Source organism: Leptinotarsa decemlineata, unplaced genomic scaffold (genome assembly GCF_025532065.1).
Source record: "Leptinotarsa decemlineata unplaced genomic scaffold, Ldec_3_MD MMD2_tig00026354_RagTag_RagTag, whole genome shotgun sequence".
Taxonomy (NCBI): Eukaryota; Metazoa; Arthropoda; class Insecta; order Coleoptera; family Chrysomelidae; genus Leptinotarsa; species Leptinotarsa decemlineata.
The window spans coordinates 19808012-19833445 of NW_027412702.1; the positions used below are offsets into that span (position 1 = coordinate 19808012).

At 35.9% G+C, this 25434-nt stretch overlaps 1 protein-coding gene across 1 annotated transcript in view; it reads right to left on the reverse strand.

Annotated features, from left to right (window-relative positions):
• The window catches only part of Nlg3 (Neuroligin 3), a 262901-nt gene that overhangs the window by 56778 nt on the left and 180689 nt on the right, over window positions 1-25434 (reverse strand). The window contains exon 5 of the mRNA XM_074184408.1: window positions 731-882. Within this exon, the coding sequence (XP_074040509.1) occupies window positions 731-882 (152 nt within the window). The remainder of the gene's footprint in view (window positions 1-730; window positions 883-25434) is intronic.

Consider the following 25434-nt stretch of genomic DNA (forward strand, 5'->3'; position numbering starts at 1 on the left):
GGTCCAAAGTGAGTGGGACTATTCAACCATCCACCGCAACAAGCAAGGGTTTATTGTGGCTGCCCAAAAGTGTAGTCACTGCAACATATCCAGGTGTAGATGGCAATGTACGAGTGGTCGATGTAAAAACAAATATTGGTACATACAGAAGACCTGTTACCAAACTTTGTCTTCTAGATGTTGATAAACATAACGAATAGAGATGAATAAGATTTCATCACTGGTGGGCAGTGTTCCTGCGGAAGTTTAGTTTGAAACGTTTGTCTTTGTTCATTTTGTTTATTCAATTTTATAGTACGTATATTTGTGTCAATTTTCCTTGTCAACCCTGTATGAAAATAATTGAAAGGGTAATATGCAAATAAATAGTTGTTGTTGACGGTATGAAAAAGTATCTTCTCATTTTCATATATCAAACAAAACCAAAGTCTTGACCAAGTTGAAAAGTAAAACCATGTCAGGTACAAATAAAATATGGAATACAATATGGATTAACTTTGTTTTCGACTTAGTTTAGTTATCTCACTTGAAAAAAAATTACTCTACATTTTTTTGACAGTACTCTTTCGATCAAGTCCTGATGTCCACTGAAATGGACGTATACTTTTTTCAACACAGAAAACATTTTCAGTAGGAAGTGAATGTGTATTTTTCATACTCCCAAACCCATTTTTATTTAAATACAATATATTCATCATTGATTTTGAGAAAGCGCAGATTTCTCACTTACCCAGTCCTTGCAAAGTTGCTCCAGTATATCATTGTAGTTTCAGAGAGGATAACTTCTGATTTCGTGTAGTTCCTCGTGAAGTGCATGAAACCTCCCACTAGAGGCGCCCCAAATAAGTAAGGGAGCTCCTCACCGTGGATGCAGCCTTGTCTCTGAAATGAAAATGTCGAAATGAATACAAAATTACTGTTGAGAAGTTTGAGTATCTTTCAATGAAAAGACACCCATATCCAGTTTTTAAATTTTCTTGTAGTCCTTCGTTGTGCCCAAAGATTTATATAGGACAGACTACAAGACGAGAATATACAATCATTGAAGACGTTTTGAACTGGGAAAAATCAATTCCGTCTATGCTTGATACCTTTTAGAGAATACCCACGATATTATATATGAAAATGAATAACAAAAATGAAACCTGCTAAAATCTCTGAAAATTATTAAACGCTAACATTCAAATTCCTTTTTGAACGACCAACAAAAAGTTACTCACTCACCAGTGTTGATCTTGTTCTTATGGATTGTTTATAATCAACATATTGAAGGAATTGGAGGATTGAAGTAGCCGGTAGTTTTCGACACTTAATGAGATGATCAAAACTCTGTCAGCTGAAGCATACAACAAACAACAGGTTTGTCGTCGCCCCATCTGCCTGTGAATGGGGTAACCAAATGCATATCCAAAATTTGCTCAATTTCTCGTATAAGGAAAGAAAACTTTTCACATATAGTCAGTGGGCATACTTGATGTATGTATGTATGCCCACTGACTATATGTGAAAAATAAAAATTGAAATTATTTTACTTTATTCTCATAAATGTGGCTTATATTTTCGAATAACTTCATATAATTGATTACATATCGTCGGATATGAATTTTTATATTTCTCAAAACTATTTTGGAATATAAACGACGGGACACCTCATATCCTTGGAGTTGATAGATTCATAAAAATCGTTCTGCCAAGCATAGCAGATATACCTTTTCCTGAATTCATCGCCTTTGAATATATTAGTTATGGAAAATATCTTCCTCGAACACTTTCCGGTTATAAAATATTTTACGTCCCAAAATAAATATCGGAAAGCATGAAAAGCACGGAAAATACCGAAATAAGGAAAACACGCCTATAACAACTTTATGGTTCAAGATTATATTTCAGCGAGAAAAAAATCATAAAACATATTCTTCTGGCATAAACATAATCCCCACTTACCTTTCCAGGGATATTTCACATTTTATTGCGACATAAAATAGGGATGTATATTCAGATTAGTCTCATCCATTTTTGAAAAGCGTGAAAGTTGTCCGTTTCGTTTATAGTGTCGTTTACTGTCGCAAGTATGGCATGAAATGCAACTAATCAGAATCATAACTAGTGGCTGTATTTCTCTTATGTTTCAGCGTTATTTACAAGTTGTACTTTTTGAACCACTGAATAAAACACTACACATTGTCAGAAATCAAACGGGAATTCAAACGCATGAATAGTGATTGTCCATAGGTTATTAGAGAGAAAAAAATCCGGGCTGGTAGGCCACAGTCAAATGAAACGTTTCGTCTGCTGCTGCGGCAAACATCTTCAGTGATATACCTTGACTGGGGGATCGAAGATATTAGTCAAAACAGAATTGGTTTGGATTTTCATTGGTTCATCCTAGCTTCAGTGAAATTTCTGTCGAATTACTGAATGAATGAGTTTAGATAATAGGGCGACGATATACCAATAAAGGAATCTGAATTTTGTGAAACTTTGGAATCTGCGGCGGTACCGGGTCAAAAGTAACCTCTAAAGAAAACATGTTTGTATTGTCCATTGACAAAAAAGCTGTGAACGCTGTATATAAAGACATTCTGTAGTATATTTAGTATCAGCATTGCACTAGTGCGGAGTCGGGGCGGTTCGCTAGTCTGCTCATATCACGATGTGATGCGTAAAACTCAAATATGGTTATTTAGTTTCAATTCCAAAAAAACACTTTCCCAAAAAACATTTTCATAAAAACTCTCCTGAAAAATATCTCGCCTTTCAATTTATTAATATCTAGTTTCACTTCGTTATAACTTTTCTAACATGCTGTACGATAGCATGTTCAGGTTTCAATGGAAACAACAAAAATAATGATTAAAGCGTATCTCTCGTAAGCCGCGGAATGTGTGGTATCTCCTAACGAGTTCTGCCATGTTAAATCCAGAGCTACAAAAACTATATCTCAATATATGACCCGCGTTCCGACCACAGAAAAAAGTAAACGGACGTGGTTTTTTTATCAGGCAGGATAGTTTTCGGAAAGGGATGTTATTTTTAGGTAATTCTGAAAATAGCGTTATGGTGCTGTTTGGTCCTGTACTGACCATATTAATAACTTAATCTGAGACAATGTTCAATAACATAAAGAAAACAATATTAAGTCTTGGAATATATGAAACTCGAAGTAGTTTGTAGATTTCTGGAAATTATTTTGTGGAATAAATATAAAGACTGTCAAAAAAAACTAGCGGTATCAGAACAAAATCCTCCATTTATAAGGTTTTGATTGGTATTCTCAAATGAAATTCTCAATGTATTGCAACATGTACGGCAAATCTCATGCGATATTTCTCATAGATGAAAAATCAATTACAAGTTCTGGTTTCAGTTATAAAGCTATTGTATACGTTGCATTTTCGGTATATACATTCTGTATATACATATATACACTTTTTTTTAAAGAGAAAAAATATACACTTTATTGTCATAAGAAAATATCTTGTTCGAAAACTTTTATTTAACCCACGAAGTCAGTTTGTATATATTTAAAAGGTATGAGTCGTACAAAATACCTTTGAATGAAACAATATCATTTATTAATTAAAGTCAGTTTGTTGTGTTTATATATAGAAACAAATCAGTTTAGGTTAGATTAGGTCTAAAGTGAGTAGGTCTATTCGACCCTCCACCGCAACCCGCAAGGGTTTATTGTAGCTCACGCCTTCTCACACTCGGCCAAATAAACCCAGCTTCTTAACGAAGCCGATTAGTTTGTATGGTGAGTGGTCTTTCAGGTCAGATGGTAAGAGTACGGATCTGCCGAACTCTAAGAACCCGATTGGTCCCCAGCGGGGCAGGCACAAAGTATATGCTCTGCTGTTTCATCATTTTCCAAACAGAGGCGATACGCACTGTCTTCCGACAGTCCAAGTCTCTACATATAATGATTCAAATGACAGTGACCTGTAAGAAGGGCTGCTAGACATCGTAGTTCATCCCTACTGTAGTCTAACAACTGTTTGGTATCAAGCTTCGAAGGGTGGAGAAACGCCTCGGAGTGAGCCAGTCCTGGAAGATTCTGCCAGAAGTCCATAAATCTTCTTGCCATCCAGGTGTTCAATGTTTGTTTGGCAAAGCCCAAAGCGATGCCAATGACATGTTCTGGCCCGATGAAGCCGCTTACAGCACCCTCCTTTGCCAGAGAGTCAGTAGCCTAATTACCTTCCAGGCCACTATGGCCAGGAATCCAGACCAGAGATAATCTGTTGAGTCTTCCTATAATTCAATTGAAAATACGTGTAAAATGAATAAGTTTGACTGAATCTATAAAGGCGAGTCATAAATAAACGAAATATAAGTAGTACAGTCATACTCTACCATATCTCAGAATAGTACTCCTCCAAACTATAGTAAGCACCATCAAGTAGTGTTTCTTCAACAGATTTTCGAAATTTTTTGAAAGAGTTAATAGTCGTTAGGCGTAAGTCTTTATGCTTTTGTAAATAATTAATTTTCTGGATAGGTTCGTGGGAGGTATAGGTGGAGGTAGATTGAGATTATATGTCCTACGTGTTCTGTGAAACTGTTGAGTACTATTTGAGATTGCCAACTTGTTTTGAAGTGATAACTTCTTATGGGAGGGTGAACCGCTTCGTTACCGAACGCGTAACAGCGCCAGTTTGTCTTGCTTTCCTTTATCTCACGTATATGCCAGCAGAAGGTAGGTTCCTCCTCTCTTGTCGGACAGACTCTCAGTATTTAGTGTGCATTAGATATATACTGTTGACAGTATATGTAAGTGAATAATAATACTGACATGTAATTCTACCCGAAGCTATACGGGCTGCCAATTTTATCTAGTTTCATGCAACTAGAAACTCATACTCCAACTTGTTTCTACAGGTTGAATTATTATTGAAATTCAACGCAATCAGAAACAGTATAATTATGAAGCGGAAGATTACACTTGGAGGCTTAGAGCAAAGATCCGTTTATATGCAATTCAGACAACCGAAAGTATAAGCGGCATAAGTAATTCCCGCTATTAGATGCGAGTTTGTTCCTGGTAGTGCTTCTGCTCTTGCAACGGCTTCAATTATTCATCATACTATCTCGTTCCTGATGTTCACATGAGCCCCACTACATTCTATGCTTTAACGGTACGAGTTTTCGAAAGTTCCACGTAGAAGGAGTGCATGCTATTTTCGTAATGGCTGTCGTTATTTAGGAAGGAGTTGAGTGCTCACGACGTTGTTTGATTTAAATACACGTGAAGAGTGGTTGTATATGCGAATGAGTTTTCGGTTTCCGAGAAAAACAGGATTCGCAGTATGTTGTAGGACGATTATCTGTCATGAGATATATCTGGTTTCCATTGATTCAATTTTCAGTTGCAGACTAACGATCATGGTATCCATCAAAAGAAGGTAATGAAACCGATAAATCAAATACCGTTTCGCTATTACATTCAGGCAAGTAGTATGGCATTTTCTGTTGCACAAAAGCTATGAAGAATGAGATTATTCACAGGAATTGCATGAAAATACCGAGATCAAGAAGCAGGTGCCAGCGTAACCGATAACTTTGACAATTATAACCCAAAGCTTTCACAATGGGAAGATTTTCGACTTGAATTCTAAAAGACGCGGCAAAAACCCTGAGCTGCGATGTTGGGGGTGAGCTGGGCTAGGTTAGAGTAGGTTAGGTCGGAAATGAGTGGGTCTTTTCCACCCTCCACCGCCACTTGCAAATATTTATTGTCGCTCACACCTATTCACGCTTGACCAAATAAACCCAGCTTCTTAACGAAGCCAATTAGTTTGTATGGTGAGTGGTCTTTTAGGTTAGATGGTAAGAGTACGGCTCTGCCGAACTCTAAAAACCTGATTCGGTCCCCAGCAGGGAGACACAAAGTATGTGCTCTGCTGTTTCATAATTTTTTAAACAGAGGCGACACACTGTCTTCCGACAGTCCGCGTCTCTGCGTATGCTGATTCAAATGACAGTGACCTGAAAAAAGGCCTGTTATTAGTTCATCCCTACTGTAGCCTAACAACTGTTTGGTATCAAGCTTCGAAGGGTGAATAAACGCCTCGGAGTGAGCCAATCCTGGAAGATTTTGTCGGAAGTCCATAAATCTTCTTGCCATCCAGGTGCTCGATGTTTATTCGGCAAAGCCTGAAGCGATGCTAATGACAGGTTCTGGTCCGATGAAACCGCTTGCAGCACCCTCCTTTGTGAGGGAGTCAGCAGCCTCATTGTCTCATCCAGACCAGAGACAATCTGTTACGTCTTCCTATCGAGGAGAGTCGTTTTTGGCAGTTTGCTACCAATTTAGATGTTGCTCGGTAGGAGCCAAGAGCTTCCAACGCCACTTAACTGTCTGAGAACAATTTTATTGACTTGTGAGAGGTACCCAATTCAATAGCGTAAATTTTCGTTTGAAATACAGTCGCATAAATTCCTAGGCAGGTAGATAACTCTGTCATGGGTCTGCGATCAAAAACACCTGCACCAGAACCGGAAGGTGTTTTTGATCCATCCTTCTCCCGGAGGATCCAGTCCTCTCTACTCGGGAATACTACTTTATAAGGTAGATCGTAGTTGACAGTTGGAGGCATAGAGTCAGAGGTCATTTACAGAATTCTGTTGCACTCTGCATTCAATTGATTTCTGCGATTGGCAATGTGCACAAGTATGAATGCAGTCCATCTAGTCTCTCTCTCCAGAAAAATGTGAAGAGGAGGTAGATCTAGAAGGATCTCCATGGCACCTGACGGTGTGATACTGATAGCACCACTTATAGCCAGACAAACCTGTCTCTGAAAGCCAGAGAACTTTGCTTGGGCCGTTTTCTGTAAAACCTTCGGCCACCAAGCAATTGCACCATAAGTGATCATTGGTCTGACAATCATCACATAAATCCAATGGATATGTTTGGGACCTAAACCCCAAGTTTTACCACAAATCCTTCGACATGTCCATAGAGACAGTCTGGCTTTGTGTAAAAATTTTTCCAAGTGAGCGTTTGAGGTGAGTCTTTCATCAAGGACAATGCCAAAATATTTCACCTCAGTTCCAAATGAAATGACCACACCATTGAGGGAAAGTAGCGTTATATCGTCCAATTTTCTCCTCTTGGTGAAGGGGATTACCATAGTTCTGCTGGGGTTGACAGACATCTGATCCCTCAGGCACCAACTGTGCCTCCTTGAAAAGTCGTGGTTGCAGTTCTGTTTACTAGCATGGCATAGATCCAGCCAGTTATGGTCGATTATATACCCTTCCTAGCCAGAGACAATCCTATAGATTTAGGTAGTGCATTATGAAATGCTCCTTCAATATCAAGTAATACAGCAACCGCAATCTCCTTGTTGTCATGGGATTAGTAGATTTTCTCAACGAGGTTGTTTGATGTTGAAACTATCGATTTGCCGGTTTGATAAGCATAGTGTTGGTTATGTCCGTCCAGTATCCTCTCAAGTCCTTTCAGCAGGAAGGATGTAAGGCTGATTGGTCGTACCGATTTGGGGTGTGGGTCTCTCCGGCCCACTTTAGGTATATATACCACCCTTGCTGACAACCAACTGGGTGGTATTCACCCTATGTTGTCTTCTTCGAAATTTCAACCTTCTCCTGCAAGTTCTAGATGACATTTTTCCAGGAAATGGTCAACAGTTTCCACAAGCGGAAATAAGTTTTAACCATATTTACTATAACTCATTTTGGAACGGTTTTATCGAGTGTTATTGAAATGAAAGCCCAATATTGTCGGCTCAGTTAACGAAACCATGTTGCTTTATCGCAGTAAATCCTTCGAGCCCCTGAAAGATTGATTCGCTCCTAAATGTTATAACCGTTCGAGAACCGAGTATCGTAAAACAGACAGTAAAAAATGCATAACAGTAACCGGTAAGTAATTTGCGTATTTCCCTATAAAATAATTTATTAGCGGAGGCTCACCCCTCCGAACTGGAAACTCGCAGGCTGTAATCTGGTTTATTGCTCAGGAAGTTTGTGCAGGAAATTTTTACATACTGTGCAACACCGAGAAAACCTATACGATTCGGTTCACTACGATTTAATGAATTTGTACAATGGGCTTGAATTAACTTCTTTGATGGAGAATGGGAATAATAGGTGATAGTAGCAAAATATTTTTGGGAAGAAGTTTTCATTAAAACGTCACTGAGAAAGCGGTTAATTTGCCTTCAAGAAATTCAATTGAATTCAAACAGTAATAAACAGTTTGAATATGACCTGATTTGTGAAAATTTCTTACTAACGAATGATATTTTCAATGAATTCAAATGAGTATGATGATCGAATTCACCGATAAAAATATGTATTTTCAACAAGTATCGTGCAGTTTCATTATATTTCTGACTTTACTATTACATTTCTCGTGATAGAAAAGAAGTTTTTCGGTTCTCCTACAACATTGCTTTTTCTTGCCAGGGACTAGTTATTTTGCGGACTCAGAATCAAGTGAAGTGTTCACCGATCATCTAACACTCCAGGGCATTCAATCATGAAAGACATAAAAAGTTTTAAGTTAGGATAACTAAAAAATATGCTCCGTGGTTGACTACCGAAATCAAAGAACTAATGAGAAAAAGAGACAAAGCCAAAGTGAGAAAAAAAAAAAAAAAAAAACACAAGACAACTGGAATGAATTCAAACGTTTGAGAAACCTGACTAACCGCGAAGTGGAGAACTGAGAGCGTGAGTACTTTAATAATGTCTTCTTGAATAGCTCCAGAAAAGAATTATGGAAACAACTAACATCCCTAAACAGTGCTAACGACTCGCATACTGATATAACAAATGTCTTCAAAGACGCAAATGCAATAAATAATTTCTTTATAGATAACATAACTAAGAACTCAACAACTACTTCCATGAATACTATTTAGGATAATATTGTCTTATGTGAAAAATAATTCAGTTTCCAACTTATAGATGAAGCTATGGTGCTCGAATTCCTTAAACGAATAAAAAACAGCTCTGCTGGCTCTGACAACATAAGTATAGCTCTCATAAAAACTTTTTGTCCCTACATCTTGCCTTTCTTGGTTCATATCTTTAATAGTATAATACTGTCATCTAACTATTCCTCTACTTGGATATTTACTATTATTACCTCTATTTCAAAAAAACGAAAATCCCTAACATTTTCCTGACCTTAGGCCTATAAACATCTTGACTGGCTTATCTAAATTGTTTGAGAAAATATTACCCAGTCAACTATCTGAACATCTTAATGAAATTTAAATTTACCCTCTATTCCGTCGGGGTTCCGAACGGGACATAGTTGCACGACGGCTCTTCTACAAGTAACTGGTGATATTATTGAATCACTTAATAGAAATAAATGTACGGTATTGGTAATGCTGGACTTCAGTAAAGCGTTCGATACGGTTAGACATGATACTTTACTGAATATCTTGAAAGCAAGTGGAGTCTGTACGGAATCGCTGTAGCTTTGTCAATCATATCTCAACAATCGTACACAATCTGCCGCTAGAAATGTCATCTTGGGAGTACCTCAGGGTTCGGTTCAGGGACCACTTTTTTCTTTACACTTCATACTAACCAATTTCATGAACATGTTGAACATTGTAAGATACACATGTATGCTGATGACATTCAGCTATACCTCCCTTTCGAAGTTGATGACCTGGACAACGCTTCTTAAAAGTTGAACAATGACTTAGAAACGTCGCCAAACAGCATTCCCTTGTGCTCAATACAAAAAAATTAGTAGCACTAGTATTTGGAAGCAATGCTCATGCATCATTAATTAAAAATAACTTGAAACTGCACCTGAATAATGAAGTAATTGGAATTGAAAGTGATGCAAAAAATCTTGGTTCAATTTTAGATGCGTCGTTAAGATTTAGAGAACATAACAATCGAAATATTCAAAGAGCCTATGGTGCAGTAAGATTACTATATCTTTCCAAAATGTACCTCAATTTACCTATAAAGAAAATGTTATGCGAGTCTCTAGTTTTATCACAATTCAATTATTGTTCTCCGGTCTACGGACCTTGTCTTGACTACGATACTTGGTCCCGAGTATAACGTGTTGAAAACTCTGTATTTGTTATATGGAATAAGTACGAACATGTGTCCCACAAGCTGGCGGAACTGAAATGGTTTAACATGAAAGATAGGTTCAAATTTCATTCAATATGTTTATTACATAAAATTATGTTGTACAGAAATCCGCCTTATTTATATCGTAAAATAACATTCAGGACAGACGTACACAACATAAATTTGAGAAACACATTTTCACAACACAAGACCTCAGTTTTCCAGAGAAGTTTTTCGTATTCGATTTTTCATCTTTATAATTCTATTCCCGATTCGCTAAAACACTACAGTCATATTTATGAATTCAAAAGAGAGCTTAAAAGTTTTCTGCAAGTTAACACATCCTGATGCATTTCTCTTTCGTACACCCTCTTTTTTTATAATCTGTGTTTGACAAGTAGTCATTTTTCGTTATCTTCCATATAAATTTTTGTTATTTGTTTTCATTTTGTTGTTGGTGGTGAATATTCAGGTGACCCAATACCCACTTAACTGGGTTATATAAATTTAGGTTTAAGTATTAGTAAGGTTAGTCTTTAAGTTATATTATGAATATTTAAAATAGCAAGGGTTGAGTGGTAGAACACCTTCGGGTGAACTCCCCCTTGGGATTTCTGAGTAACAAGACGAATATCATGTAACATTTTATTTTTCATTGGAAATATTATTGTTATAATTATTGAAAACTCATCTTCGTGGACTGACCGTTTGTCGGCGAGCCGAACCATGATCTGTAACATCTGTACCTCGCCAATAACAACTAAAACGCCCGGGTTGATATGTGGCGGCAGTTGTCTACTTCATTACCATGGAAAATGTGTTGGACTAACCAAGCAGATGCCTAATAACTTCCGCTTGCCAGGCGCGGTATGGATCTGTCCTGACTTCCGATCCTCAGTTGATCCTGGCAACTCGTCTATAGTAATTCCAGATGGAGAAGAACAGGGGGTTGGGGAGCAGAAAGTCCTTCACTCACATTGAAAATACTTCAGAACATACAATCCGAAACAACATATAAAGGTCATGATAGCCGTTCAGCTCTGCGGTGATCACATTTCAGATCTTGAAACAATTATTAAACAGATAAACAGCAGAATGGGTAGCATGCCTGCTTGAAAAAAGAGGTCCAGGCATTTAGTGGTCAGGTAGAAGCCTTAGAGCAACAAGCCCGTTCTAAAAATTTGGAAATCCAAGGCGTTCCAGAAAAAATCGGCAAAAATTTACTAACCATTGTTAGAAATATTGGAGCAGTTATCCAGTGTCCAATCACTCACTCAGACATCGACCATATTTTCAGAGCAAACACACGTATACCAAACAAAATCAAACCTATTATCTTACAACTAGCACACAAAAAGAAGAAAGATGACATTTTAGCAGCCATTAAAACAAAACGAGCGCAGCTTCGCTCGTCTGGACGCTCGACTCCGGACTAAAGATAGATAACATCTCCAACCAGCTGTTTATCAACGATCATTTAACAAGGCACACCAAAACACTGTTGAAGGAATGTAAAGACGGGACAAAAAAAATAATATGTCAAATATGTATGGGTACGAGAACGACATATTCTTGTGAGAAAAGAGGATACTAGCAGATCTGCGAGTATTTATGATGAAGACGATGTAAGCAATATGAAGTAGTCTCTCCATTCATCAAGTGATATTTACTATTTACTTTTCTTCTCTTGATGGACTTATCCATTTTCGACCAGAACGTACGTGGCTGGAAATCGAATATGACATAATATGTCTAACAGAGACTTGGTTGTATAGTTCTATCAACTCCTCCAAGGTGTTATGTGATACATATAAGGTTTTTTGACGGGATTGGGAAGACACTACACTATACTGCTTGTGAAGGTGGCTGCGTGCTGATAGAAATGACTAGCAGCTTATCTTGTGTGATAAGGCATGAATGGACGACCGATGTGGAAGACCTATGGATCACGGTAAATCCTACAAAAGCTAAAACTAGTAAATTGAACTTGTGCAGTGTTTATATTCCTGCAGGTCCTGAACTCTCCGAATCACTAACTATTTTATGCGCTGAGTTTGCTGATATTGTCAATAATAACGTTAATGACACCTTCGTTATTTCTGGGGATTGTAATCTTCCGAATACCACATGGTATCCCGACAACGTGAACAAAAATTGTATCCCTTTGAACTTTACTGATGTGAATTCTAACCTTTTCATTGACTCAATATGTTATTGTTGTCTTTCTCAATTCAGTTCCGAAGTAAATTTGTCCAATAATACTCTAGATTCACTTCTAAATAATAATTTTGCAATCAATAACCTGACTTCCTCCCTTACGCCACTCGTCCCTCATGAAGAGAGACACAACACAATAGAATTCGTAATAAAATTAATACATTTACCTGCTTCAATCAGCCCTATATGCCAAAAAAAGACTTCTTATAACTTTAACGGAGCTGACTTCGTCTCAACCGGCAGGGAACTTGGGGCATTTCATTGGGATCGCGAATTTTTTCCCCTAAACACTGAGGACAGTGTTTCTCTATCATAAATAAAATTATAACAAAATATGTACCGAAATATGTTAAACATAACATCTTCATCTAGTAACTGTAATAACCGTTCGTAACACGATATTGCATATTATTTATGAAAATCAAATCATTTATTGTTATTTCCACCTCATCATTTGTGAAAATTCTTTATGGGTTTTTCCGTTCTGTATTCCGCTGAAAATAAATAAGATAAATAAATAAAGAGGTATATTTTTATAAGAGATCAATTTTTGGAACAGAAAGTTTTTGGCTTTTCATTTCTTCATCTTCAAAGAAAACAATAAATGTGGGAATCTTTCAAAGAAAAGAAGAGAATAATCCGAAACAGCAACATTCATAATATAATGATTGAGTTACACGAAACAAAATACTTTTGCAATAAATACCTTTGTATTAACACTGAATTAAACGAATGATTGGAATATAAACTGAATAGGGAAAACTGTTTTTTGAAGGATAACTTCTTATGGAAGGATTAACCACTTCGTTATCTAACGCATGACGGTGCTAGTTAGCCTGACTTTCCTTCCTCTCATACATACGTCAGCGGAAGGCAGGCTCCTCCTTCCTCAGTGTCCAGTGTGCGTTAGACATATACTGATGACAGTGCTACAAAAATGTAACCAGCAAGCACGTAATATTCTTTTATAATGTGAAACGTACTCAAAAATGATGATACTAATTTTGTCTAGTTTTTGGTGAAGTTTTCCAAATCATATTAGATGATGAGAAATAAATTTAAACGGGTTTCTTCCAGAAGATGAAGTATTGTAACGTTATTTAGATTAAGAGTTGTATTTTTTAATTTTTGTCGAGTTTCGACATCATCCGCATTTCCCACCGCTTTTCTTTTAAATCAATTTCGCAGTGTCGGTTCAAGGGCAGTTCACCTACCATTATAGTAATTGCGAAAATTCATCAAGAGTCCCTGCTCTTTTGTTTGTGAGCGGGGAATTTTTAATTTGGGACTCCGATGCGGGAAGAGTGCTTGATAGGAAAATTAATTATCAGAATGATGTGATTATTTCATTTTGAGCGAAATGAAAAGACAAGAATGTAACTGTGACGTTCATCGCTACGGTGATATGGAAATTCAACGTAACGTAACGAACTTGGAAATGAAAAGGTTCGGAGGCTGCTCGCTCGTAGGCAGCTGGCAGAAGTGATGGATAATAGGGTCAAAATAATCTTGATGAACATAATGAAATGAAAATAACATTATGGTCCAGTCATCTCACTAAGTTCACCTCGGAGTTTGAGATACCCAGCCATAAATTCATATAAACTTGTATTTTGATATTCTGAAAGTTGTCTCGAAACCTTTATGTGGTAGACTGTACGCGACTTTCAAAACATAAGGTGAAACTTCACAATAATCGTCTGCTGTCCAGACTTCCGATTTTTCCATTCAACTTCATCCCCAACAGGAATCGAATATAAACGACGTCACGACGTCACATATCACTCGATTGTGTTGCTCATTATTATGCAGTCATAGTTCGATATACGCTTTTCACGCATATCGAAATATCGCGCGTGTCGATTTTATCCAGGATTCCTCAAAAGCTTTTCGATAGCTCTTCAAATTCGCTTGCAAACGAAGAGGTATGCTGCTGGAAGCGGCATCCTGGCATGTGCATATAATATGATGTTATAAAATTCAGCAGAATCATTAATTCACAAAGTAACTTCACCGTAAAATATTCATGAACCCTACAATTTGCATTTTGATAGGGTGTTCTAGTTTAGAGACAAAAGCTGCCATGTTACAATTTCAGGAGCGAAAAATTAGGATGTGTTCCAGATTCTGTTTAATAAACAATGATGAACTTTGCCTCGTACCTCGATGCCATTGGTTACCCAATGCTGGGAGACCAGGGTTTTGAGATGATCAATCAATCAATCAATTTATTTCATGAAAGGCAATGGTTACATTGGAAATTTACAAAGAATAAAGAAATTACAAGAAATAAACAAAAACTCTACAAAAGATAATCTTGTCCGTAGGGATTAATGTTGATTTTATTCACTTATCTTGAGGTTATTATGTGCGGTTTCTCGACTAAGTGAGATTAACATAATTTCTTTGCTTTCATAGAAAGCTATTAGTGGAAAACTCAATGTTCAAAGTGTGGTTAGTATATAATGTATGATAAAGTATAAAAGTTATAAAACACCTTTCACATAATGATTATTAGCAATAATTTTACATATATAATGTATGGTTAGTAAGTATATTTCAGAATTCATATAAAAAATAATTTTTTTTCATTTTAATTTTTTTTAAATATATTTAGAGACAAAATTGTACATATATACATGGAGATTGGTAATACAGTCAATTTTTTATTCCCAGAATTGAATAACTAGATGATACATGTGTACACATGTATCATCCTGTTATGATTGGTGGGAATTTTTCATATCAATAAGATCATGTATTTTCATTCGATCTACGCCCGTTATGTATTTTTTAAAGCTTTTTTTGAATATAAAAAAAGGAGATTGTCTGAGTACTGAACTCAAGGTATTGAAAAGTCTTGATCCAAGGTAAGAGTGACATCTTTGCCCAATAGCTTTATAGGATATAGGCATGGTTGAATTTTTGTTTACGTTTGCACTTGTATGATAGGAATGCGATACTGAAACTAGGCTATATTTATTTTTGTATTGATGTATCAAAATTTCATGAAAGAATAGCTGTCTAATATCAGAAAACGATCTATCAGAAAGTACCTGATATTAACGAGAAGGAAAGAAATAAATGAAGGATTTCACACTTTCTTGTGAAATATTACATGTGACCTGGATTTTCAAATTGAAATTTCATCGTTGTTATACATTCGAGCACAAGGAAAAAATCAATACCCATTATTGTTATACTTATGTAATGAAATGAATAAAATGGAACGTTCATGAAAAATCGATAACAAAGATTTTACATAGATCACAGGAATTAAATGAGTTAGACCTATTTAACCGATCAAAATAAACTCAAATTGGTGCTCATATATTACGTATATCCTGATATTTCGGTTTGTTGGTAGCCGGGCGGTTCGACATGGGTGCTTTGTTCATTCAGTCAATTGGTCGATGTGTGAGTCGATGGTTCAAGCCCCAGGCTGAACGCTCGTTTTTCACTTGCTATCGTCCAACCCGTGTTAGGAATCACACGTTGAAAGGTAGGACCACGTTAGTCCTTAGCTCGCACAAGTTTCGACTTCTGAGGGTTGTCATTCGTAGGGGTGCGATAGCTGGTTAACGGGAAAAACATATTTCAAACATATTTGGATTTTGAAACTGAATTTTTATAATTTGTGTTATCGTTCCATTCTTCTGGAAATAAACTCAACGTTTATTCCTCGTCAACCGAAAACAAATTCCATAATTATGGATTTCCACAATTTTTTACAGACTGAACTTTTTTATGAACATCTTTCAATGAATTGAACTTGGTGCGCTCGTGCTATCATTCTTGATGGAATATTACTCTCGCATTCATAATATTTTGAGCTCTTGGATCAATGATAGAACATGGGTTCCATCGAGATGTTATCTAAACATTGATAGTTAATTGATACGTTGGCTCCAATGTAACGTTTCTTGACGAATATACTTTGATTAGGCGCGATAATTTTCACTACTACGTGATCATTTTGGCTTCTTCGTTGTTATGGTGTGATTTTTTTCAAAGGCATATGTTATTATGTTTCATTTAGAAAATTCACAATTGTATTTTCAATCGTGAATTGAAATTTTCTTCATATTCACCATTATTAAACTTGTTTTCATAAAATATCCATAATCACTAACATATTCATGAACTTTCTGTTTTCCCAAAAGTGATATTGTCCTCAAATTGTTTTTTTTTTGGTTTGCCCAAATTAATCATCTCCTCTCATTCAGTTTTGACATGCAATGCTAATATTTCACCTGTTTTCCTAGGAGAAATATTGTATTATGATCGTTTATTTCATAATCTACCTGCGAAAAGTCGATTAAAAACTTGATTTTCATTCACATTTCGCTAATCAAGGAGTAGATTCATCAGACTAACATCACTTTGGTAATTGGGGTCATCGAATACAGTTTTAAGTTTTAATACTAATTATTGTGCCAATAACATCAGTAAACTAACTTAATTTTGCTTTCTCTAATGATATGGAGTTCACATTGAAGCGAACTCGGCGCATCCGCCAAATTTCATACAACTACACTGATCTCGCCATAAACATTTCCCAGACCAGAAACGAGCTTGGCGCATTCGGCAAATTCTATACAACAAAATCTCATTCGCCATTTCTTCACTTTCGTGATTTGAAAAAACATTTAGAAACTGGTTAAGAATGGAATTCTTTTTCAAGTGCATAGATGGGTCGGTCTACTGCGCCGGTAAGGAAAACAAAGATCATGAAAAATAAAAGAAGAAGAACTACATAGATCGAGCTTGATCGACTTGCTTCAATACATTCCAAAATTTTTAATTGACTAATAGAAAAGATAGAACTCAAGAAAGAAAGGGTTTCCACAGAAAACATCAAATATAACCTTATTATTGAATTCAAATGGATGTTCTCAGATAAATTTGTATTTCTCAGACTATTTTTGTATTCCTTTCATGTATTGCTTGTAAATCTGTTTAAAAAATCTGTTTTTCCGTTAATTAGTTGTCGCCCCCATACGAACGACAACTCTCAGAAGTTGAGAAACTTGTGCGAGCTAAGGACTAACGAGGTCTTACCTTCTAACGTGTGATTCCTAATACGGCTGCAGAATCATCCCAGAGTCTTTCTCATAATGGATTAGGGCTCACTCTAATTTTCCATGTACTATCATCTAGTAGAAATGTTTAATAAAATGAATATAATTGACGTCATATGTCATTTTTTAGTTTTCTCAAGAAGATGCAAACTATGATCTGTTTACTTTCGGGATGAAATCTTTGATAAATATTAAAAAGGAAAGAGGGTTCACATTTGATCTTTGAGGTACTCCAGATTCCATAAAAAAAAGATATGAATTTTCTCCATGATGATATAGTAACTGAGAACTATTCGAAGATACGAGGTGGAGAGTATTGATTATTGAATCTATGTACTTTCAATTCTGCCTGAATTATATCATAGCTCACTTCGTCAAATGTTTTGGCAAAATCTTTGGATAGAGTCATTTTGTGACATAAATTTGCCTTGATTGTTCTATTCTTGCAATAATAATGGTAATCGATCATCTTGTGTTGATTTTTTTGAGAAAATACTAGGATTAGAAGCGCGTATTCTTTTCGGTATAGTTGTAGGCAATATTTATTGTCATAACAAACTTTCCGTTGAAACCGACTCAAAAGTTTTTATTATATAATCCCGGATGACAATTTCTCTGGTACGTTGGCCGATGCCACCAGTAATATTTCTCGCCCAATCTGCTGGAATGGAGGCTATAAATTCAAAGCTGTGTTTTATAACGAAAACTTCAAAATAAAAAGTTTTATCTAGTATTTTATCTTAATCAACCTCGGGGTATTATGGACGAGAGTTACTCCGGAAAATTGTCGTTCTAGTTTATACTGAAAATTTTCAGTTTTATCAGATTGAGCAAATGTCCCTTCATGGATATTAGATGAAATTGCAAAAAACGGTGATCACCGAGAAAGATTTGAAATCATTTAAAATGTCCAAGTTCTAGTAATTGATATCTTCCGTGGAGTTACGTTTCACTCTTTTAGGTTAACATTTGATGACTCTGAAAGTGATAGCAGTATAAAATTCGGCATCCGGACCTACCTGTCTCAATCTAAATGCTAGTGTGACACATTGCTATCGGTTTGTCAAAAAATTTTTTGGAGAAAATTGCAGCTATTAGTAGAAAGGGAAGATTTGAATGATCTACACATCTTTGGGAACAGTATTGGGGTTAGTTTGTATCATTTTTTTTTCGAAAAATAATGTTTTCTCAATTCAAATGAAATTCCTATGGGTTGGATTGAATCAACTAACCATGTACATATTTATAAGAATTCTCATGGAGCCAAGAGCAGGATTATCTTTTCCAACGACAGATAAAAATGATATTGAAGAAATGAGTGCTTTGTCATCCTTTGTTATCCAAAATGTCATGATGAGGATATGAAGATGAATGTTTCGTTCCGAAACCTCGGAGTACACCAATGTGAGTGATAATAATTGTCAATATAGTTTTCAAATGTAACATTCTATGGCGTTACTGTAAATTATATTTGTTTCAATTACATTACGAGTGTTTGGATTTATTTATTTTTTATTCATTTATTGATTATCCGTTTGACATATAAGTATGTATAGGATTGGTTCAGCAATGAAGAACACATGAAAACGCAGTGTCCGTATAAATATATAAAAACACTTCTGCTATAAAAAATTCGTCTAGGTTATGAAAACAACTATCAATTAAATACTTTTTCAGATTTCGGGTGAATTCATTGATTTTATTGAGCTTCTTAATATCTTTTGGTAACTTAATTGAAGTTACCAACTGAATGAGAAAAAGGTAGGCAGGATTTTTTTTCTGATTTGTATCTGAAAATATTTCTGGTACATGATCTGCATATATTTGTGATGCGTTTTTATTAGAGTTAATTCGATTTTCTTCGATGAAGGAGGAGTAAAAATCTGAAATGCTTTCTTCACAAAACCTAATCTTTCCTTAAAATATCCTCTTTTCGATATGAATCCGACGTCAGTAATTGGGGAATAAGAAAGAGAAAAACTTTTATTCGGTCACAATCTTCAGTTCGTCAGATGTAAACATGAAACATGATTTTGTTAATGATTTGCAGTTACCTGTAAACTAGACTGCAATAATAATACATAATATAATATATATAATATATTAATATATATTAATATATAAACGTACCTATAATATTTTCGATTCACATCGATTCACAGTGGTGAGCATCTATTTGGTACCATTTCTGTATTTTATGATTTCCATGGTTCATTTTGGAAAATTGATACCTACATGCTTTTATATTTGAAAATGAATGATGCTATGCCAAATCACCGATGCAACCTCAGAACTCTTCCACCTTGAATAGAATAATTTAGCATCTTTTTGCCTCTAGTATTATCTATTTGCTTGAAGAGAAAAGCTAGAGAGACTGCCAGAAAGCGATTTCTCATTGTGCAGGGTTGATTCGCAGTCTCTAGTGAGTAGCCCTGTTCGTGTGAAAGTAGTTGTTTCTGAAGAGTTTTTTCTTCTAGTTTGTATCTGATTGAAACTCTGTTTATGTTTTTCATATCTGTACGGAAAGTTTGTATTGTAGTTATTTACTATCCTTTGGAAGTTTCCGACATTTTTTGTTCGAAGATGGAGAAGTCGAAAGCCAAGAAGCTTTCTTCCCAAAAACATATTCTCTACTTGATAAAATGGTGATTCAGTGGTGAACCAACCTCATGGAATTTTATCTTCCATTTCACTTCTCTCTAATTAGCACGGACAGATATAGAAAAACGGATACTCATTTCACGTTCTCCCTCTGTTAATTTCACGTAATTTAAGGTTGGTTATCGAGTGATGAAGCAGCATAAAAGGGCCGGGATTGAACCGGATATGGGAAAAAAGCTTTATCCTTTTCGTCCGATAGCAATGGCCAATTTATTCTTCGGCTAAAAAAGCCGGAAAATAGATGGATCGATATCGAGAACTGAATGGACAACTTTATTAAAAGCCTCACGGCATCAGTCAACTGTTCTCTTAATTTCTATTAATTGATCGGTTTCCACGCTGTCTAAGGCAGTGGCGTGTCCGATATGCTACATTCAATACTGTTGATATAAATATTTCAACATTTATATCGAGATCATTTCCGAAAAATCTACTTCACTTCTACTTTCATCGTTATTTGGCTTTTTCTTCAGATGATTCAACACCCTAAAGCGATCATCAACATAGTTGATAAAAATACAAAAGCAGCGATCAACAGGCGACCTTCCTACATTAATTGAAACGTGCAATCAAGGATGTTTGTCTTTGTTCGCTGTTTTCAGCTTCATAGCTTCTCCAGCTTCTCAAAAACCTTTTTTGATGTAGCTGTCGATGATTCCCTTTCGAATATCTTCACCAACGATGCGGTTTCTCAAGGATTATTTTCAAACATTTTTGAAGTGATTACTTATAATGGGAGGGTGAACCACTTCGTTAGCTAAAAGTAACGGCGTTAGTTTGCCTGGCTTCCCTTTCTCTCACGTATACGTCAGCGAAAGGAAGGCTCCTCCTCTCTCATCGGACATACGATCAGTATTTAGTGTGAGGTAGACATGTTCTTTTATTATGTAAAACGTGGCTTGAAAATGATGATATTAAGTTTGTGTACGTACATTATTGGTATCATTATTCAATCCTATTAAACTAACAATAGGCTTATGAATATTACTAGAGTTTTGTACCAACACCCAACCGTTATTTTTCTCCTGAAGATGATCAGTGCAAAAAGGGGAGATTTTGGTTTCTTTTGATGTTGTTTCTTCATTTCCTAGCATCCGAATTACACAGACCTCAAAATACCTATAGGAATTACTAGAGAAAAAGTCAATTATGACAAAATTGATGGATTCATTTCTCTCACTGATTTGTGTATTGAACAAAACCGTTTCCAGGTAGAAGGTCGTTTTTTTGAACAGCAGGAGGGAACGGCTATGGGTAAACCCTTGTCCAAACATGGTCATGAGCAAATTCGAAATGAAAATCCAAGGAAAATCAAGGAATTTCTCTAGGATTGCTGATTCCCTAGGATGGCTGAGGTGTGTGTTTCCGCGATATTCGATAACAAAAAATTGAGTATTGGGGACTTTGTATACTTTTTAAATAACAGATTCCCATCAATGCTCTTGCAGGGGACAGCAGTTCAATACCTCCCAGTTTACTGTGGTTAGGAATTCAGGCCAGAAACAATTTATTGAGTGGGTGGGTTTCTTCAATTTCTCCACATTCGGATCAATCTCGTAGACTTTCGCTTGATCATTCAAAGATAGAGAGAGAAAAGAAAATAGAGATGTTCCTAGTTCCTAGACTTATTGATATGGGTCTGCGAATTCATCAAAATCTTAAGGTACATTTGATCCTTTTTTCCTACCGGAGAATCCCATCCTCTATACTTGGGATGGGAAATAAGGCCTAACCTAGTTGGAGGCATAAGCCTGTTTCGTGCAATTGATACATGTCCGTATTTTGTCCATCTAGCATCTCTTCCCAGAAAGATGTGTGAAGGAGACGCTGTGGTGGTGATGACACCAGAAAGCCTGGGCCATTTGCTGTGGAGCTTTCGACTACGTAATTATTTGTCTGACACAGCACATATATTTGATTGATTTGTGAGTCCTGAGCTCCAAAATTTTCCATAAAGTCATCTACAGGTCCATGGTTTATAAGAAACCTCCTCCTATTGATCGGTCTAAGAGGTTTTATCATCAATACCTATATATTTTACCTCCGCTGCAGATTGATTAATCACATCATTGAAGTGGAGTGGAATGATCCAGATTCATCTTGTGAGCATAGAAATCTATCCCACTTCTGCTAGAGTTCACAGACAATGGCTTCTTCTTGCCACACCTATGTAAAATATTCTTTGAAGGATATTACGAAATAACCTTTCCGACGTGGTGTTTGCAAGGATGATGAAGCTTGTAGGTCTACTTCTCTTCTATCTTGATCATTAAGATAATGAGCTTCTTCTGGCACCAACTATGAATATCGTCTAGTGTTATTCGGAGGATATCATAGGATACCCTTGCCAGGATGACGAGGTCATCTGCATGAGCTTGTAGATCTATTTCTACTGATTATACCTTCCTTAGAATGATGTTCATCCATATATCCGCCCATGAGCATTCAGAAAAAAGCTATCCAACTGATTGCAAACCCAAATATCACAGGAAACTATGTGAGCTTAAAGCATCGAAGGGAATTTGAAGACTTATGGAAACTGTTCGACCGAATCGCTTAAATAAATCATTCAGTTGAACACGTTATAATTTCAAGAAATGTAAGGAGATTTACATACTGATTCTCCAATTTGAATATTGGTGAAATGAAAATTTTATATTTGAAAACGACTGCTGTAAAGCTCAACACAATTTCGTATAATTTCCACCAGCCTATTTTGCATTATTTTCATAAGGAGACTTTTGGCAACGAGAAATTAAACCTACAGATACGAACAAAAAATATCGAGCAACAGACATTATTTGCTGCGCCGCTGGTTGGACGAATCCCAAAAAGCTTTATTTAGTGTGAAGCACCCTTCCGCCTCGCTTGACCTATCCACCCAGAACAACTATTATTTATTTTTTGATACTTCGACCAACATATGAACGGCAATTGAAAACATTCTAGGATTCTCAGGTCGTTAAAGTAATATATTGATTCTTTTATTCGCCATGTAAATGAATTGGTGAAAAACTGGCATAATTCAGACTCCAAAAAGGTTAATATAATAATTTTTTTCAGTTTGAATAGTTTCGGTCTAATTTCATAGTTATAGGCTTTTGTTATACTTGAAATTTATTGACAGTTTCAATATATTACATTTTTTTTAGCCCGTTCAGATCTACCAGAAGCTTATGACAGGTGAGTAGTGGCGATTAATCTCTCCCTTGCGAAAACTCCATATACAGTGTGACCCATTTTTAGTGGAAACACCCCCCTGAAATTTGAAGTTGTGATCCGACTTTTATCATTTTTTTTTGAAATGTCAAGTACTGAAAGGTCTACCTTGGGACAAAATTTGAAATGATTATTAAAGTTTCAGGGCATACTACGATATTTTTTCTTAGTCGAAAATCGGTATTTTTTATTAGCGATTTCTTTATTGAAAAAATCAATACACCACTGGATTCAGAGTGCCTCTAAACAGGTGTGACCAAAATTTCATGGAAAAATATTCATTATTAACGAAGTTATAACAACTCAAAAATTCGAAAACTCACACAGCTAACAGTTACAAAAAACACCCTATATCAACAGATATAGCCATGAGAATATTTTTTTTATGATTTCAACAATAAAGTGCCGCCAGATGAAAAAAAAAAACAAATAGCCTAAATATTTTTAATGAAAATAACGGAATTACATTCAAGTTTTCACGCAAATTAACTAAAACTAAGACCTAATATTTCAATTTGAATCTTAGTTGCCATGGAAATGATATAACAGTTTGACACTTGTGAAAGATTTAAGTGTACTATTGTCAACAATATTCACCTTGCAGTTCTTCGAATTATTTTGTGTCATGGCTGCAAGATTGAGCGCAAGAGAGAAAATTGAGATTGTACGCCTTTCGGGAGATGACGTTAGAAGTGCTAGAGAGGTTTGTAGAGTATTTATTGAGAGACATCCAAATCGTCCTCGTATTAGCTGCGGTATGGTAAATAAAATATTCAATGAAACTGGTGCAGTATCAAAAATGATGTTAGAAAGTAATCCTGTACGAAGACGAAACAGGAATGACAGGAATGATCAAATCATTTTAGATTATTTCGGAAATAATCCTAATGCCAGTATAAGGAATGCCACTTAAGATTTGAATATTTCACGAGAAACTATTCGGAGATGTCTCAAGGCGAAGAATATAAAACCTTTGAAGCCAAAATTTTTACACACACTTCAAGAAGGCGACGAAGCAAGACGCATGGAATATTGTTTATGGGCCCAAAGGGAATATTTGAACAATAGAAATTTCCTAAAAAATATTTTATATACCGACGAAACCACTTTCACTACAAATGGAGTAGTGTCATCACAGAATTGTCGCTATTGGGCAGCGGATAATTCTAACTGGGTAATAAACTGTAGAAGCCAGTATTCCCAAAAAATCAACGTCTGGTGTGGGATATTGAACGAACGAATTATTGGTCCTTTCTTTTTTGAGGAAAACATTAATGCGCAGAGGTTTCTAGAATTTTCAAACACAGAGTTTTGGGATGCTATTCACGAGCTGCCAATCAATGAACGATCAAATTTAATTGTCCAGTTAGATGGGTGTTCAGTTCATTATGCCAGAGCTGTGAGGCAATGGCTTAACGAACATTTTCCAAACCGATGGATAGGCCGCGGTAGTCCGTTTATAGAGTGGCCACCCAGATCTCCAGACCTCACAGTTTTGGACTTATTTCTCTGGGGACGTCTCACACAAAAAGTTAACAAAAACCGCTCAAGAGATAGAAATGAACTTTGTACATTTCAATAATTAGTTATTAGTTACGTTTATTAATTTTTTTTGCTTCATTGTTAGTTGAATTGTGTGAATGTAATTCCGTTATTCATAAAAAATATTTACGCTATTTGTTTTTTTTTCTTCATCTGGCGGCACTTTATTGTTGAAATCATAAAAAAAAATATATTGTGACTGTTAGCTGTGTGAGTTTTCGAATTTTTGAGTTGTCATAACTTTGTTAATAATGAATATTTTTCCATGAAATTTTGGTCACACCTATTTAGAGGCACTCTGAATCTAGTGGCGTAGTGATTTTTTCAATAAAAAATCGCTAATAAAAAATCCAGATTTTCGACTAAGAAAAAATATCGTGGTATACCCTGAAACTTCAATAAACATTTCAAATTTTGTCCCAAGGTAGACCTTTTAGTACTTAACGTTTGAAAAAAGAATATTAAAATCGATTTACAACTCTTCAGATTTTAGGGTGGTGTTTCCATTAAAAATGGGTCACACTGTATGGTCGTCAAAGGTTTCAATAAATGAATCTCAAAGATAATCGAGGATCTTCGAAGTGATTCGACACCAAACAACGCTGTTTCGATCCGCCATAAGTCTCATCAGTGG